This window comes from Haliotis rubra, unplaced genomic scaffold, assembly GCF_003918875.1.
Source record: "Haliotis rubra isolate DU_JTF1 unplaced genomic scaffold, ASM391887v1 Scf69, whole genome shotgun sequence".
Taxonomy (NCBI): domain Eukaryota; kingdom Metazoa; phylum Mollusca; class Gastropoda; order Lepetellida; family Haliotidae; genus Haliotis; species Haliotis rubra.
In genome coordinates, this window is record NW_025767401.1 from 1,658,135 (window position 1) to 1,674,082 (window position 15,948).

The following is a 15,948-nucleotide window of genomic DNA, read 5'->3' on the forward strand; positions in this document are numbered from 1 at the left end:
TGGCCAATCATGAAAATATCAATGTTTGTTAATGTTTTGTGTTTGTCTGTGAGGTTCATCAACTTCCTGTTATCTAGTTGATCTCTTGGGCATGCAGACACCTTGACGGGCATTTTATTCCTGGTTTGCAGCAGTTATGTTTCTAGGCATCATTCCTGTGTTGGTGGGTTTTACCACAGTGGCCATTGTGTAAGACTTGTATCACTCTGGACTTTCCTCCCACCAGAACCCATTATCTGGAATAATGTCCAAAGCAGTACTCACAGGACAGACCGGTCACCAGTCTGCACCATCACTGTCAGGATTCAGATACTGGGACATCTGATGAGTCTTTTCCCAGTCAATCTAGAGGGTCATTGTAATGGTGGGGTCTATCAGGGAGTATACAAGATACAGAGCCTGTCTATAGGTGGGTGTCTAGCTACTACATGAAGGTACTAACCTTCACAGTGCCTCCTGTTGATGCAAACATTGATACCCATCTGGTATCCTTTTGTTGACACCATACCGTACCCAGCTAAGTACCATTCTGTTGATGCACACATACTGTACCCAGCTAAGTACCATTCTGTTAATGCAAACATACCATACCCAGCTGAGTTCCCTCCCATTGGGGGCGGTGGGGTACCCTAGTGGTTAAAGCGTTGGCTCGTCACGCCGAAGACCCGGGTTCGAATCCCCACATGTGTGAAGCCCATTTCTGGTGTCCCCCGGCGTGATGTTGCTGGAATATTGCTAAAAGCTGCGTAAAACCAAACTCAGTCAGTCAGTCAGTCCCTCCCATTGACAAGAACAGACCTTACCAAGCTGGGTACCATTCTGTTGACACAAACATACCACAGCTCGCTGTGTACCCAGGGTATTCACACTGTGTATTATGATCAATTTCTTCTTGTTCAGATGTGTCTACGGGTGTGAGCGATGTGAAAGGCTGGTGCAACACCTGGTGGTTTATGTGTGTTATCGCCTTCTTCATCGGCGCCATCGGCCTTTTCGCCATCAGTGTCGTCAAATCCAGAGAGGATGATGTGGCCTACAGTGTAAGTCCTTTGAGTTGTGTTGGTGTATTTGTTTCTCCTCATCAGCACATTAGATGGACATGATTAGATAGAGTGTCATACAACACATACAATATTATTGGATTTAACTGTATGATATGTAGAAACAGGTAATTGTCAGCAAATGTTTATAGTCACCCAATACCTGTTGTGGTGATGTTATACAGATCAAGGTGAGTCACAGAACTAGAAGACACTTCCATTCAAGGGACTCAGTACTACTGAACCATCTTGTCTGTTTCAGTATGGCATTGTGTTTGATGCTGGCTCGTCGCACACGTCCATGTACATCTACCGATGGAACGGTGCCAAACTGAATGAGACAGCAGTAGCGTCTCAGTTCGGGGAACCAGTCACACCCCCCAGGTAGGTCCAATGCCAGCTTCCAGAATTTATTCAGACTTTTGGTAGCGAAGTGATTAAAGTTTTGACTTGCCATGAGAGGACTTTTGAATAGTGAAGTGATTAAGCATGGCAGAATATTTTATCATCATGTGAGTACACCATGTGAAGTCCAGGTGTCCCACTTAGGTAACATGATTAGAATATTTCTGAAAGTGATGTAAAACCTATTTTCTTACTCTAACAATCACTTAAGTATTTGGGAATATGTTTGATTTTATGGTAGTCTTTGTTTAACTATTGCCAGCCACAGAGTGGTTGGCACCAGACGAAAGCAAAATGTTCATGGCTGATTTGTCCTGATATTACTTGTTGACCATATTGGGTGATCGATCAGCTAGAATCTGACATTCCAGTCCTTCAAATCCAATGTTGTACACAGCCATCCCGATTGTGTGTAAGGCAGATCTACAATTGTCTTTACATGTACATTTGCAGAATAATGATCACAGTCATGTAAAGTGGTAGTTCATGTCAATCGGCTCAGTCATCAATGTTAGATGATTGTTTCAGTTGCAGGCATCTCATTCTTCACCACTGACCCTTCTGAGGGTCGAAATGTCGTCAGGTTCTGTCTGGATGCAGCCAAGGACAGGATACCACGGAAGAACTGGAAGAAGACCCCGGTGTACCTTGGTGCAACAGCAGGGATGAGGATGCTGAAGTGAGTTCACTCAAGGAGCTGGGACTGATTGAGTGTGGGGGTTGTATCATGGTACTGGTGTGAGGGTTGTATCATGGTGCTGGTGTGGGGGTTGTATCATGGTACTGGTGTGGGGGTTGTATCATGGTACTGGTGTGGGGGTTGTATCATGGTATTGGTGTGGGGGTGTATCATGGTACTGGTGTGGGGTTGTATCATGGTACTGGTGTGGGGTTGTATCATGGTACTGGTGTGGGGTTGTATCATGGTATTGGTGTGGGGGTTGTATCATGGTACTGGTGTGGGGTGTATCATGGTACTGGTGTGGGGGTTGTATCATGGTACTGGTGTGGGGGTTATCATGTATCATGGTGTGGGGTGTGTGTGAGGGGATTGTATCATGGTACTGGTGTGAGGGTTGTATCATGGCACTGGTGTTGGGGGTGTATCATGGTATTGGTGTGGGGGTTGTATCATGGTACTGGTGTGGGGGTGTATCATGGTATTGGTGTGGGGGTTGTATCATGGTACTGGTGTGTGGGGGTTGTATCATGGTACTGGTGTGAGGGGGTGTATCATGGTACTGGTGTGGGGTTGTATCATGGTACTGGTGTGGGAGTTGTATCATGGTACTGGTGTGGGGGGTGTATCATGTTACTGGTGTGGGGGTTGTATCATGTTACTGGTGTGGGGGTTGTATCATGGTACTGGTGTGAGGGTTGTATCATGGTACTGGTGTGAGAGTTGTATCATGGTACTGGTGTGAGGGTTGTATCATGGTACTGGTGTGAGAGTTGTATCATGTTACTGGTGTGGGAGTTGTATCATGTTACTGGTGTGGGAGTTGTATCATGGTACTGGTGTGAGGGTTGTATCATGGTACTGGTGTGGGGGTTGTATCATGGTACTGGTGTGGGGGGTGTATCATGGTACTGGTGTTGGGGTTGTATCATGGTACTGGTGTGGGGGTTGTATCATTTTACTGTGTGAGAGTTGTATCACGGTACTGGTGTGAGGGTTGTGCGGGGCACTAGTGAGAAGGTCGCTGAAGTGAGTTCACTCAAGGAGCTGGGACTGACTAGGTGTTAGGGTTGTGCGGGGCACTAATGTGAAGGTCGTTGAAGTGAGTTCACTCGAGCTGGGACTGACTAGGTGTGAGGGTTGTGCGGGGCACTAGTGTGAAGGTCGTTGAAGTGAGTTCACTCAAGGAGCTGGGACTGACTAGGTGTGAGGGTTGTGCGGGCACTAGTGAGAAGGGAGTCGTCGCTGAAGTGAGCTGAAGTGAGTTCACTCAAGGAGCTGGGACTGACTAGGTGTGAGGGTTGTGCGGGGCACTAATGTGAAGGTGGAGCTGAAGTGAGTTCACTCAAGAGCTGGGACTGACTAGGTGTGAGGGTTGTGCGGGGCACTAGTGTGAAGGTCGCTGAAGTGAGTTCACTCAAGGAGCTGGGACTGACTAGGTGTGAGGGTTGTCAGGGGCACTAGTGTGAAGGTTGCTGAAGTGAGTTCACTCAAGGAGCTGGGACTGACTAGGTGTGAGGGTTGTGCGGGGCACTAGTGTGAAGGTCGCTGAAGTGAGTTCACTCAAGGAGCTGGGACTGACTAGGTGTGAGGGTTGTGCGGGGCACTAGTGTGAAGGTCGCTGAAGTGAGTTCCCTCAAGGAGCTGGGACTGACTAGGTGTGAAGACTGTGATCAACCATTTTTGTGTTTCAGTGAAGTGAACCAGACCATCAGTGATGAGATCCTGGATGTTATCAGAAAGGCCATCTCGGAGTATTCCTTCATCACCAGTGATGATGATGTCCGTATCATCACCGGGGAGGAAGAGGGGGCCTTCTCCTGGATCACCAGCAACTACGTTCAGGGCACCTTCCACGTGGTCAGTATCACAAAGCCGAGCCATGATCGGCTCTCTGGTCATTGCACTGAAACTAAAATGTGGCGTAGATTTTGATCAGTGGAATCTGACCACAACCAGAAGGCTCTGTTGATGTTTCTTTGGGGTTTTAATCTTACGTTAGTTCACTTCAATCTCAGTGTTGCAACTGAAATATTTTTCGAATAAATTTAAACCAAACTCTTCACTATTTCATAATGTAGGCCTTAATGGTTATCTATGTACAGTTTTGTGAGATATAATGTTCCACTGTTGGTTGGTTCTAACTCTGACTCATCTAAGACATTTAGAAACCTTTCTAGGAAACTGCAGAACACAACTGAGTGCTCTATGGTGTCCTCTTTTGTCTGACTTTGGTTATTTGAATTTCAGAACCCTCCGTCATCTGACATGTTATCAGAAAATCCAGATTCCAAGACAACTGGAGCTCTAGACATGGGCGGAGCATCAGCACAGATAACTTTCATTCCTAACATGACTGTACCTCAGGGGTACAGTCAGCCTGTGGAGCTGTACGGACACAACTACACCCTCTACACTCACAGCTTCCTCTGCTACGGCATCAACGAGGCTCTTCGGCGCTACAGAGCAGCCCTTGTACAGGTAGGTTACACTGTCATTCAGTTCTAGGTTAGGTTAAACTGTCGCTAAGACTCTCCAAATCAACAGAGCAGCCCTTGTACAGTTAGGTTACACTGTCATTCAGTTCTAGGTTAGGTTAAACTGTCACTAAGACTCTCCAATTCAACAGAGCAGCCCTTGTACAGGTAGGTTACACTGTCATTCAGTTCTAGGTTAGGTTAAACTGTCACTAAGACTCTCCAATTCAACAGAGCAGCCCTTGTACAGGTAGGTTACACTGTCATTCAGTTCTAGGTTAGGTTAAACTGTCACTAAGACTCTCCAATTCAACAGAGCAGCCATTGTACAGGTAGGTTACACTGTCATTCAGTTCTAGGTTAGGTTAAACTGTCACTAAGACTCTCCAATTCAACAGAGCAGCCATTGTACAGGTAGCTTTCTCTGGAATTCAGTTCTAGGTTAGGTTACTGTCACTAAGACTCTCCAATTCAACAGAGCAGCCCTTGTACAGGTAGGTTACACTGTCATTCAGTTCTAGGTTAGGTTAAACTGTCACTAAGACTCTCCAATTCAACAGAGCAGCCCTTGTACAGGTAGGTTACACTGTCATTCAGTTCTAGGTTAGGTTAAACTGTCACTAAGACTCTCCAATTCAACAGAGCAGCCCTTGTACAGGTAGCTTTCTCTGGAATTCAGTTCTAGGTTAGGTTAAACTGTCACTAAGACTCTCCAATTCAACAGAGCAGCCCTTGTACAGGTAGGTTACACTGTCATTCAGTTCTAGGTTAGGTTAAACTGTCACTAAGACTCTCCAATTCAACAGAGCAGCCATTGTACAGGTAGGTTACACTGTCATTCAGTTCTAGGTTAGGTTAAACTGTCACTAAGACTCTCCAATTCAACAGAGCAGCCATTGTACAGGTAGCTTTCTCTGGAATTCAGTTCTAGGTTAGGTTTAAACTGTCACTAAGACTCTCCAATTCAACAGAGCAGCCCTTGTACAGGTAGGTTACACTGTCATTCAGTTCTAGGTTAGGTTAAACTGTCACTAAGACTCTCCAATTCAACAGAGCAGCCATTGTACAGGTAGGTTACACTGTCATTCAGTTCTAGGTTAGGTTAAACTGTCACTAAGACTCTCCAATTCAACAGAGCAGCCATTGTACAGGTAGCTTTCTCTGGAATTCAGTTCTAGGTTAGGTTAAACTGTCACTAAGACTCTCCAATTCAACAGAGCAGCCATTGTACAGGTAGCTTTCTCTGGAATTCAGTTCTAGGTTAGGTTAAACTGTCACTAAGACTCTCCAATTCAACAGAGCAGCCATTGTACAGGTAGCTTTCTCATTGTTCTAGGTTAGGTTAAACTGTCACTAAGACTCTCCAATTCAACAGAGCAGCCATTGTACAGGTAGCTTTCTCTGGAATTCAGTTCTAGGTTAGGTTACTGTCGCTAAGACTCTCCAATTCAACAGAGCAGCCATTGTACAGGTAGCTTTCTCTGGAATTCAGTTCTAGGTTAGGTTACTGTCACTAAGACTCTCCAATTCAACAGAGCAGCCATTGTATAGGCGGGTTACACTGTCATTGAAGCTTCTGATTCTGGTTACACCATCAACACATCTCTCCTGCCCCAGTATCATAGCTCATTTAGAGATAGTTCTACCTTTCAAGTGTCCCTGACAATGAAAACAGGAAAGACAAAGTTGATGTATCTTGACATTTAATTGCTGCATTACTTTTGTCTCACATCGACACTGTTCTTTAACGAGACTACTTTTCCTCTTCATTTCAGTCCCAGAACTTCTCAGTGGAAATCAGCGACCCATGTGCTCCTACTGGCTGGCAGAGTAACTTTACCCATGATGCACTGTTCAAGGCCCCGTGTGTTGGGGGGCAACATGCTGTTGATACCTTCGGGTCTCGTATAATCCCAGATGAGTATCTGGATGAAGTGAGTGTGTGATTCATATCAAGTTAACTGGTTAAATTTGGGTTCGGCTTGTTTTATTTAGTAGATATGTCAGGGTATCGTGAATTTTGTGAAATATAAGTTTGTTGTGCAACTAAATCCAGATTCAGCGTGATTAAGATTCATACTCATGTTAATGGTTCTCTCCTGAAGGTTTCTGGTGGTGATGCGTCTGGTTGTAACAAAAGTCAAGGAAATTCTCCTCACTTGGAGACAAGCAACACAATAAAAGATGTCAGGGCATTGAAACCTAGTTGTTGGGGCATGTTGGGAGGAAATTCTGTGTTTACTTGTAATGGAGGGAGCCTCTTGGGCCTGTGGGGACTTGGGTGAGAACTGAGCAAATGTATGGATTGGATTTTCATCATAGAGTGTAATATATCCTGGTCAGCGTCTGACACTGTTTCTATTAGTGGTGTTCCGATGATCGAAAATAATCGAAAATCGATTAAAAATGATTATCGATTGTAAAAACCATATTTTCGATTAATTGGAATTTTGTTGTTTTAGTTTAACACACTTGAATGAAGTAAACTAGCTACTAAATTTGACAAATATTCACGAACAAACATGCGCTCAACAGCGTAAAGCTATGCGCATTGTAAAATTGTAATGACAGTATTAGTTATAAGAAACATTTATTAGAAAAAACCTGTGTAAAAACCCTTCAAATTGGTGATTTTATTCAAAATGTATATATTTCGATTATAATCGATAATCGTTCACCACAATCCTCCGATGATCGATAGTGGATTTGGTTTCCGATTCCCAACACTAGTTTCTATCTTGTTCACAGGACACAGTGTTCTTGTTCAGTGGTGCCAGTGACGTGACGAAATGCCAGAGCTTTGTGGCAGACAGTCTCTTCAACTTCTCTGCCCAGTGTGACGACAGCCCGTGTTCCTTCAATGGCATCTTCCAGCCTCCTGTTGTTGGAGATTTTTATGTACGTCCTTTGATTATTTCCTATTTTTGTAGTGTATGTCTGGGTCCTCAGCAGCTCAGGTTTGTAGTAATAAGCTGTGTGTAGTCCCGTGTGTAGAGCTCAGGTCACAATCAGTTGAAGTTAAGCAACGTTGAACACAGAAAGGATGGGTGACCGTGTGTGACAGCTTGACTCCTGAGAGTTTCTAGGACTTCAGTCCTGCCCCACAACAAAGCACATGTGATACATGTGGTCTCACCTTAGGCAAGTGAGTTTGTTCAAAATTGCCTCTGTCCTCCCTGCAGTAAAATTGGGTACCTGGTGTGATATGATGGTGGTCTGAATTTGAACCTTGGGCGCCTGATAGTGACCGGTAGTATTCTCCACAGGGAGTGTGCTGTACTCGTTGACTTGGGGTAATAAGTCAGCCACAAAGTGTGCGTGGTGGTGGTGGTGGTGGTGTGTGTGTATTGTTTTGAGCTCCGCCTGTCCTTCCGTCCATCTGAGATGATGGGGACAGGTTTTCTCAAAAACTGTTATAGATAGGGACACCAAATTTCATGTGTCTTCAGGACATGAAACGTTGTCATATGAGCGAAATATTCTCAAGTATGACGTTAAGCCCAATTTCACCTCACCTCACCTCACCTCACCTCACCTCACCACCTCACCTCACCTCACCTCAGGACATGAATGTCATGATGGAGTTTGAACACGGAAACCGTGTTACAGTTTGTTACAGAGTTATGGCCCTTGTTATGCGTTTCCGTTACAGATAGGGAAACCAAATGTGGTGTGTGTTTTCAGGACATGAATGTTGCGGTGGAGTTAGAAAACAGGAACAAATAGGAACAGAACAATGTGGTGGGGGATATTGATGACCATGGCTTTCTCTTCTTCTTATTATTATTATTAAGCTGTAGATTAAGGGGTGACAATGGCGACTGTGTTTGAGTAGTACTTGCATTGGAGACCACAAAACATACAAATGGTCAGCCTTGACCTGACTTGGTTATTTTCCCAGGACATGGACAATTGGTTGGATTAGGATAAGTCACATTGCAAACTATCATGGTATTGCTGACTGATTTTTTAAAGATTTAGCCTCTAAAATGCTCTCAAAGATAAATACTCTAATTTTTTGTAATTATGTTCAGTTACTTCATAGTGGTAAATAATCATTGCCATTCTTTGACTATCTCCAGGCGTTTTCTACGTTCTACTATGTGACAAACTTCCTGAACCTGACCGATGGGACGACTGCCTTCACCTTGCCAAAATTCCATAATGCCATCAACAACTTCTGCAACAAGACATGGCAACAGGTAGGTTCTCATCCTTATTGGATCTAGATACAAGAAGGTTTCATTCACAGCTGCACTCATATGGAAAAGGGGAGGAGGTGGCATCACATCAGAGTCAAGATTTATGTTTATTTGGCAGGCAAGTGGCAGGTACAAAAACACAGCATCAGAGGGGCAGTCACAGTCACAGCGGTTAACGGGGCAGTCATATTTATGGGGGGAGCAGAGACAGTCATATTTATGGGGGGAGCAGAGACAGTCATATTTATGGGGGGAGCAGAGACAGTCATATTTATGGGGGAGCAGAGACAGTCATATTTATGGGGGAGCAGAGACAGTCATATTTATGGGGGGAGCAGAGACAGTCATATTTATGGGGGGAGCAGAGACAGTCATATTTATGAGGGGAGCAGAGACAGTCATATTTATGTTTGGTCATGGTCAGTCACTTTTAGGAGGGGCAGAGGGGTATCTGTGCTGGCAGAGGGGTATGTGTGCTGGCAGAGGGGTATCTGTGCTGGCAGAGGGGTATCTGTGCTGGCAGAGGGACAATCACATTTGTAGGAGGTCGAATGGGAAGTCACATTTATGGGAGGTCAAAAGGGAAGCCACATTTATTGATGGGCGAAAGGGAAGTCACATTATGGGAGGTCGAAGGGGAAGTCACATTTATGGGAGGTCAAAAGGGAAGTCACATTTATAGGAGCTCAAAGGGGAAGTCACATTATGGGAGGTCAAAAGGGAAGTCACATTTATAGGAGCTCGAAAGGGAAGTCACGTTATGGGAGGTCGAAGGGGAAGTCACATTTATGGGAGGTCAAAAGGGAAGCCACATTTATGGGAGGTTGAAAGGGAAGTCACATTATAGGAGGTTGAATGGGAAGTCACATTTATGGGAGGTCAAAAGGGAAGCCACATTTATGGGAGGTCGAAAGTGAAGTCACATTTATGGGAGGTCAAAAGGGGAAGTCACATTTATAGGAGGTCGAAGGGGAAGTCACATTTATGGGAGGTCAAAGGGGAAGTCACATTTATAGGAGCTCGAAAGGGAAGTCACATTATGGGAGGTCGAAGGGGAAGTCACATTTATGGGAGGACAGACAGTGTTATTTATGGGAAGTCAAAAGGGAAGTCACATTTATGGGAGATCACAGGGTCAAAGGAAGGTTGCCTGAGAGCACACATAGATGGGGATACTGTAGAAAAACTATATGTACCTCGCTGGTTGTGTTGCAGGTGGAGGTAATGCCAGCTGCCAAGAAGTCTGCCCTTCCGTCGTACTGCTTCCAGGGTAACTTTATTGACATCATACTCACGAAGGGATACGGCTTCGATGCCAGTAATTGGAACAACATTCATTTTGTTGAAAAGGTGAGTGGGGTTAGCTTCTTGCATCCATCATGCATCCTTGTCTCACAAGGAATGGATTAAGCTGTATATTGTGGTACTTGAACAGTGTTAGAATGACACCTCATGCTACTATCAACTGCTACACATACACTACCTAGACAACAGTCTAATGTACACATACACTACCTAGACAACAGTCTAATGTACACATACACTACCTAGACAACAGTCTAATGTACACATACACTACCTAGACAACAGTCTAATGACAACAGTACACATACACTACCTAGACAACAGTCTAATGTACACATACACTACCTAGACAACAGTCTAATGTACACATACACTACCTAGACAACAGTCTAATGTACACATACACTACCTAGACAACAGTCTAATGTACACATACACTACCTAGACAACAGTCTAATGTACACATACACTACCTAGACAACAGTCTAATGGTTCATGCTTGTGAGCCTGGCTCTCTTCCTCTATCCGTGTTATGGTTTACCGGCATATGTAAATTCTCTTCGGAAAAGCTCACTTTAGTGACATCAGTACTGTTTTTGAGCTGTAGCATAAGCACTCAGATTGTTAAACCCAAGAAAACTGTGGGAAGTAAGACAGAGACAAAACTGACCAGGGTCTTGCTCCCTTAGGCTTTTCATCTCAATGGTTTAAACTGAGAGAAGAACCAAGGAGAAGTGTTTCATGTAGATCAGAAACAATCAGAATTGAGAAAATCTGTCAAATGTTGGTCAAAAAGAAAACTTGACTTGTCTGTCCCCCATGTCCTACTGTCCTTGATTTGCCCCTTACATCACGTATCCGGGGCGGTGGGGTAGCCTAGTGGTTAAAGCGTTGGCTCGTCACGCCGAAGACCCGGGTTCGATTCCCCACATGGGCACATTGTGTTAAGCCCATTTCTGGTGTCCCCCGCTGTGATATTGCTGGAATATTGCTAAAAGCAGCGTAAAACTAAACTCAGTCAGTCAGTCAGTACATCACGTATCCATTCTGTTGGCTTCACGTCATCTCCATCTCGTGTATCACTCCATCTCTCGCTCATGAAATCAAAATGCCTCTTTGGAACAGAAGTTCAGCACACTTAAATATTCAAAACCACATCGGAGCTGTGTGGTAGCCTGATGGTTAAAGCATTCACTTGTCACACTGAAGACCCAGGTTCGATTGCCACATGGACACAATGTGTGAAGCCCATTTCTGGTGAATATTGCTGTATTATTTCTAAAAGTGGTGTAAAATCATACTCCCTCACTCAACCACTCAACCCACCCTCATATGTTTAACAAAGTTACACTGCCATATGTATATGTATCAGTGTATAGATGATATTGTCATGCTTGCATTACTATGTATCTCATACCCAAGAGTTAAAACTTTTAAGGTGTGGAGTCAGGTCATGAAGGATAGATAGATAGCCTTAGCTCTGAAATACAGTATTGTTCTGGGCTCCTTATTTTATTATATATTTTTATACATGTTTCAATACAATATCTTTATTTCTGTCTTTGTTCATGTTTTAGGTTTCCAATACGAAGATAGGTTGGTCGCTCGGGTTTATGTTAAACAAAAGCAACGGAATACCAATAAATGCTCCAGCCACTTCTATAAGCACAGTGACCTTTGTGCTGTTGACGGTGTTGTTCGCGCTGTTCATTCTGGCTGCTGTCGGCTTTGCCTGCCATGCTAGATTGTACAAGACTGCCAAAGCCAAGAGGAAATACACAAGACTTGCTGAATATGGAAGCATTTGAGGATATCAGGATCAAGTCATTTTTTAGTGATATTATTGGTCATGAGTTTATAGAAATGAATTAGGTAGTATTGGAAAGGATATTTTGTTGTATAAAGGAAATAGGTATTGAAATTAGTCTAAGTTTGTGTTGAAACTTAAACATATTCTGTTTGAGGGTTTGTATTTGGTAATTTAGGTAAAGAGTTTAAAAACTGGAATACTTAATGGTTGTGTTTTAGAGACAATCAGGTGATTATTTTACCGATGGAATGTATGTTCACATAGATAAGTTATTTTTGTATGGTTTAAATTTACTCATGAATATAGTATTTACTTGTGTGTTAGTTACAAAATAATCTTATAATCAGAATATATTTTCACTTTTGTTGTTATTTTAGACCTGTAAAAAGGGTTATTTGCTGTAGAGTACTTACCCTCCGAACTATTTGACATTTATTAGGATCAGTAAGTTGAGATTGTCGTTGAGCTCAGTTGAGTTAGTACACCATTACTAATTATTGATCATCAACTTCACATTGAAAGGCTTATGTCTTAGTTTAACTTGTATATAACCAAGTTTAGATGCTAGAGGTTATGCTCAATGAGATCACATATCTCACACACACGTGTAAATTTTATATTTTTAAATCAGTGTGTACTTTTTATAGTTTTTTAATTCTTGTTTTATGAAGGGTTAGAGAGTCCATTTGATACGGGACCAATAGTTGCTTGTTTTCCATTTTTAAATTGTGTTTTCATTATTGTTACATTACTGACCAAAATGTTCTCTGTTTCAATACTGACACAGGTTCGGACATTTAATCCCATAGCCATCAAGTACTGTAAGATCTATATTGATCCACTAAGCCTTTATTCCCAGCCCAAAACTGACTGTTGTGTGTATTTACCTTTGATCATGATGATATCTGCAATGACAATAATTGGGTCATACCTATGTTTGATATGACAAGTTCATTCGGCTATGTGTTATCGGAACTCCCACTGTAGGGATTCCATGACACCTGCTAACAGTAGCTGATGTTGGTGAGAAGAGTGGCGCGAGGTTGCCGCGTGTCATCACTAGTCCTAAGGCTGGAACTCATTCTCAAGTTGCTCGCTTTCCTAGTCTGATTATTTAGAGGTAATGTGATCTGTGTGGGGTTGGCAGAGATATGTCATAAAACAACATTCACCTGTCTGAGTGATGGAATAATCCTTTGGTTTAGTACAAGGACCTGTATCTCCATTAGAGCTTTATAATCTCCATGGCTTTATTTTCTTTCGTTTATATGAGGAAGACCAGATAATAGTTACCTACCAAGTCTTTCACAGCTGGTCTCGCGTAGCCTCCAGCTGACCCTCAGATAAGGGAGACAGTCCAGTTCCACGAAGACAACCTGCTGCTATGGTTGCCAGACTTCCTGTATGTAAATGTTACTAGTCATTAGACCATGTATGGATCCTAATGAACAACATATATACTGACAGTAGTTATACCATTTAACATGTCTTGTTAAGGGTAGTAAATTGGACTATGTCCTCGTCCAAGATGTCATTTCTGGAGATCTTGACTAACGTACACTGCTTCTTCAGCAAACTTGACATGCAGACAGGTCTTGTGGTGGACTGGTGTTGATAGGTAGGAATTATAAAATATATTTTTGGAGTTTGACTGAATATTAGTGTTGATATGCCAGAGTGACTACTTGACGGATTCACAGTAAGTATATAGCATTTATGAGTGACTTTGTCATGTTGTTGATATTTGTGTCATAGTCAAACTAATTAATTCTTGACTGGGCATCATAACATGAATGCTGATTATAGAGTAGTGAGACAATAGTGAGAATGGTGTATAGAACACTCCGTGCTTGACAACCTGTTTCCAAGTAATACAATGTTGTATATATGACCACAGTCCATGAACTGTTAGTGCGGAGATGCTGGTGGTTATGGCTAATGAGAGGACATATCTCAGACGCTCCTGTATATAATATGTACACTTCTAATGGATGTATCTGTACAATTAGTTGTGTTATCTGTTCACAGAAAGATCATCGTCAAGATCTTCAGTTTTGATATTAAACAGGTACACAATGGAAGAGGTGACAGTCTGTTTGGATGCATGGACTTCACCAATATCCATGTGCTGGTAGTGCTGTGACCAGCTTATACTTTTAGGGATCCTTTCTATAGTATGCCTCACCATGACTTCAGGTAAAACTGACGGTCTACCACGAGGACCATCTGTGGGGATGGATATGTGTAGCACAAGCTGCTTCTTGCCTTCAGGCTCCTCAAGCCTCAAATATAACTCACTGTATGTCATGTAGGAATAGTTTTTTTGACTTACCTGTCTGAAAGTCAAGAGAGCCAATGCCATAGTGTCTCCATCTCAGAAACCACTGGACCAAGCACTTACATCCACTCAAAATGCAGTGTTAACATAACATGTTGCTAAACTTGCAATTTAGTTTTTTGTATTTTATTCCTATCAGTGTTGACAGCAATTTTTTTGTGTCATGTTGACTTTTTATGCTAACTTTATAGAGGTGAATGGCAGATTAATGGCACTATTTGTCAGTACATATTATGAACATTCCAAGTTTCTACTGCAACAATACCAGCCCTGAAATAGTAATACTCCCAACTAACCAACTATGGTGGTGTCTCAGGAAAGATGCATCTATGTAGATGTACCTGGATTTCAGATTCAATCACTTTTTGCAGTGTCGGTTAATTGATTGTAGAAAGTGCAAGCACCTGCTGAATGTCAAATTATATTTCTTAAGCCATAGAGAAAAAACTGATTTGGATAATTCTTTCGTTGAAGATACGCTGCAGGTCGTCACCAGGTTTTCATGTTAATAACCTCAAGGCATCCAATGTTCAGCAAACTTTTATGTGTTTCTCAAAAACTTTGTGTGTCTATATTGGTGGTTGATTGCACCGATGTATGAAACATTTTAAATTTCTCTGTTTTTTGTGTGTCCTTACAATACTGATGATACCTTCTGACATGATTTCACCAACATCGGTATTACCTGCACAGGAGTTTGTGTGGACAACTGAAATGCACTGGTGATTGTTATTCAGGGTATGGTGTTACATTCTAATGGAGCATTTTGTACGAAATGAACATCTTGATACCCACAGAACAATTTTATCACTGTATGCCATTATACCTGAAACAGCATGGTGGTTTCACATAAATAATATGGACATCGTTTCATAACCATTTCTAAAATGAATATTCAAGTAACAGTTCTCTTGAAATTTTGCAGATGACAATTCAGATCATCTTCACATTCAGTTTTGTAAATATGCTACAAAACATTTGATTGACATTTTAGTCAAGTTTGTATATAGAGATTGATCAAGCTTGGCAATTCACCTGTATTCATGTACATCTTAAGCTTTACTCAGGACAACGACCTTAGAACCTCTAAGAAATGATTATAAATATGCTGTTAAGATAATAAATAAATGCAATGTGCAATGTATGGGTCTTGGTTTCTGTCTCCCAACATGGTTCCGGCAAGTTTATGTACAGTCCGTTTGAGACAAAATGATACCGATGAATTGCAATCTAACACAAAAACATATAGACATAAAAGAATCAAACCAACCCGGACTGCAATAAAAACAGACCAACTCTAGAAAAAAATTGCATAATTTTTGTCACAAAAATAAAAAAGTTGTTTAAGAAACTGCCATTTATTTGTGCGTTTTCCAAGTTTGTTACAAGGGCGCATTGGCAACTAAAGGAACAGCACGAAAAGTGAGATGCACGTGATAACTGCTGATTGACAAAGTGAGAGAAAATGAAAGTCTATAATTTGCAAAGTCTATGATTTCAAGGATGAAAATGACAGGGGGTGACCCAAGTATGCAATTACTAAGTACATACAGCGCACTGCCTGTGCAGCTGGGGTAAGTGTCATCTCGCCAGCTAAAACATTTCTTGAGAACCCGTTAACGCATGTGAATCTCGCTTTGCGAGCTGTTCCTTTAGTTGCCAATGCGCCCTTTTTCTAGAGTTGGTCTTTTT

General features: G+C 42.3%; 1 protein-coding gene and 1 pseudogene across 3 annotated transcripts in view; both read left to right on the forward strand.

The window, feature by feature from the left end:
* Positions 1–15,400, forward strand: part of LOC124258299 (ectonucleoside triphosphate diphosphohydrolase 1-like) — a 48,437-nt gene extending 33,037 nt beyond the window's left edge. For all 3 annotated transcript variants that reach the window (XM_046692369.1, XM_046692371.1, XM_046692370.1), the window contains 10 exons: positions 901–1,040; positions 1,303–1,420; positions 1,971–2,124; positions 3,819–3,984; positions 4,375–4,605; positions 6,377–6,535; positions 7,350–7,499; positions 8,684–8,803; positions 10,019–10,153; positions 11,686–15,400. In XM_046692369.1, coding sequence (XP_046548325.1) covers positions 901–1,040; positions 1,303–1,420; positions 1,971–2,124; positions 3,819–3,984; positions 4,375–4,605; positions 6,377–6,535; positions 7,350–7,499; positions 8,684–8,803; positions 10,019–10,153; positions 11,686–11,916 — 1,604 coding nt within the window. In that variant the 3' untranslated portion in view covers positions 11,917–15,400. The remainder of the gene's footprint in view (positions 1–900; positions 1,041–1,302; positions 1,421–1,970; positions 2,125–3,818; positions 3,985–4,374; positions 4,606–6,376; positions 6,536–7,349; positions 7,500–8,683; positions 8,804–10,018; positions 10,154–11,685) is intronic.
* LOC124258374 lies at positions 14,063–14,151 on the forward strand (annotated as a pseudogene).
* Positions 15,401–15,948: the final 548 nt, after the last annotated feature.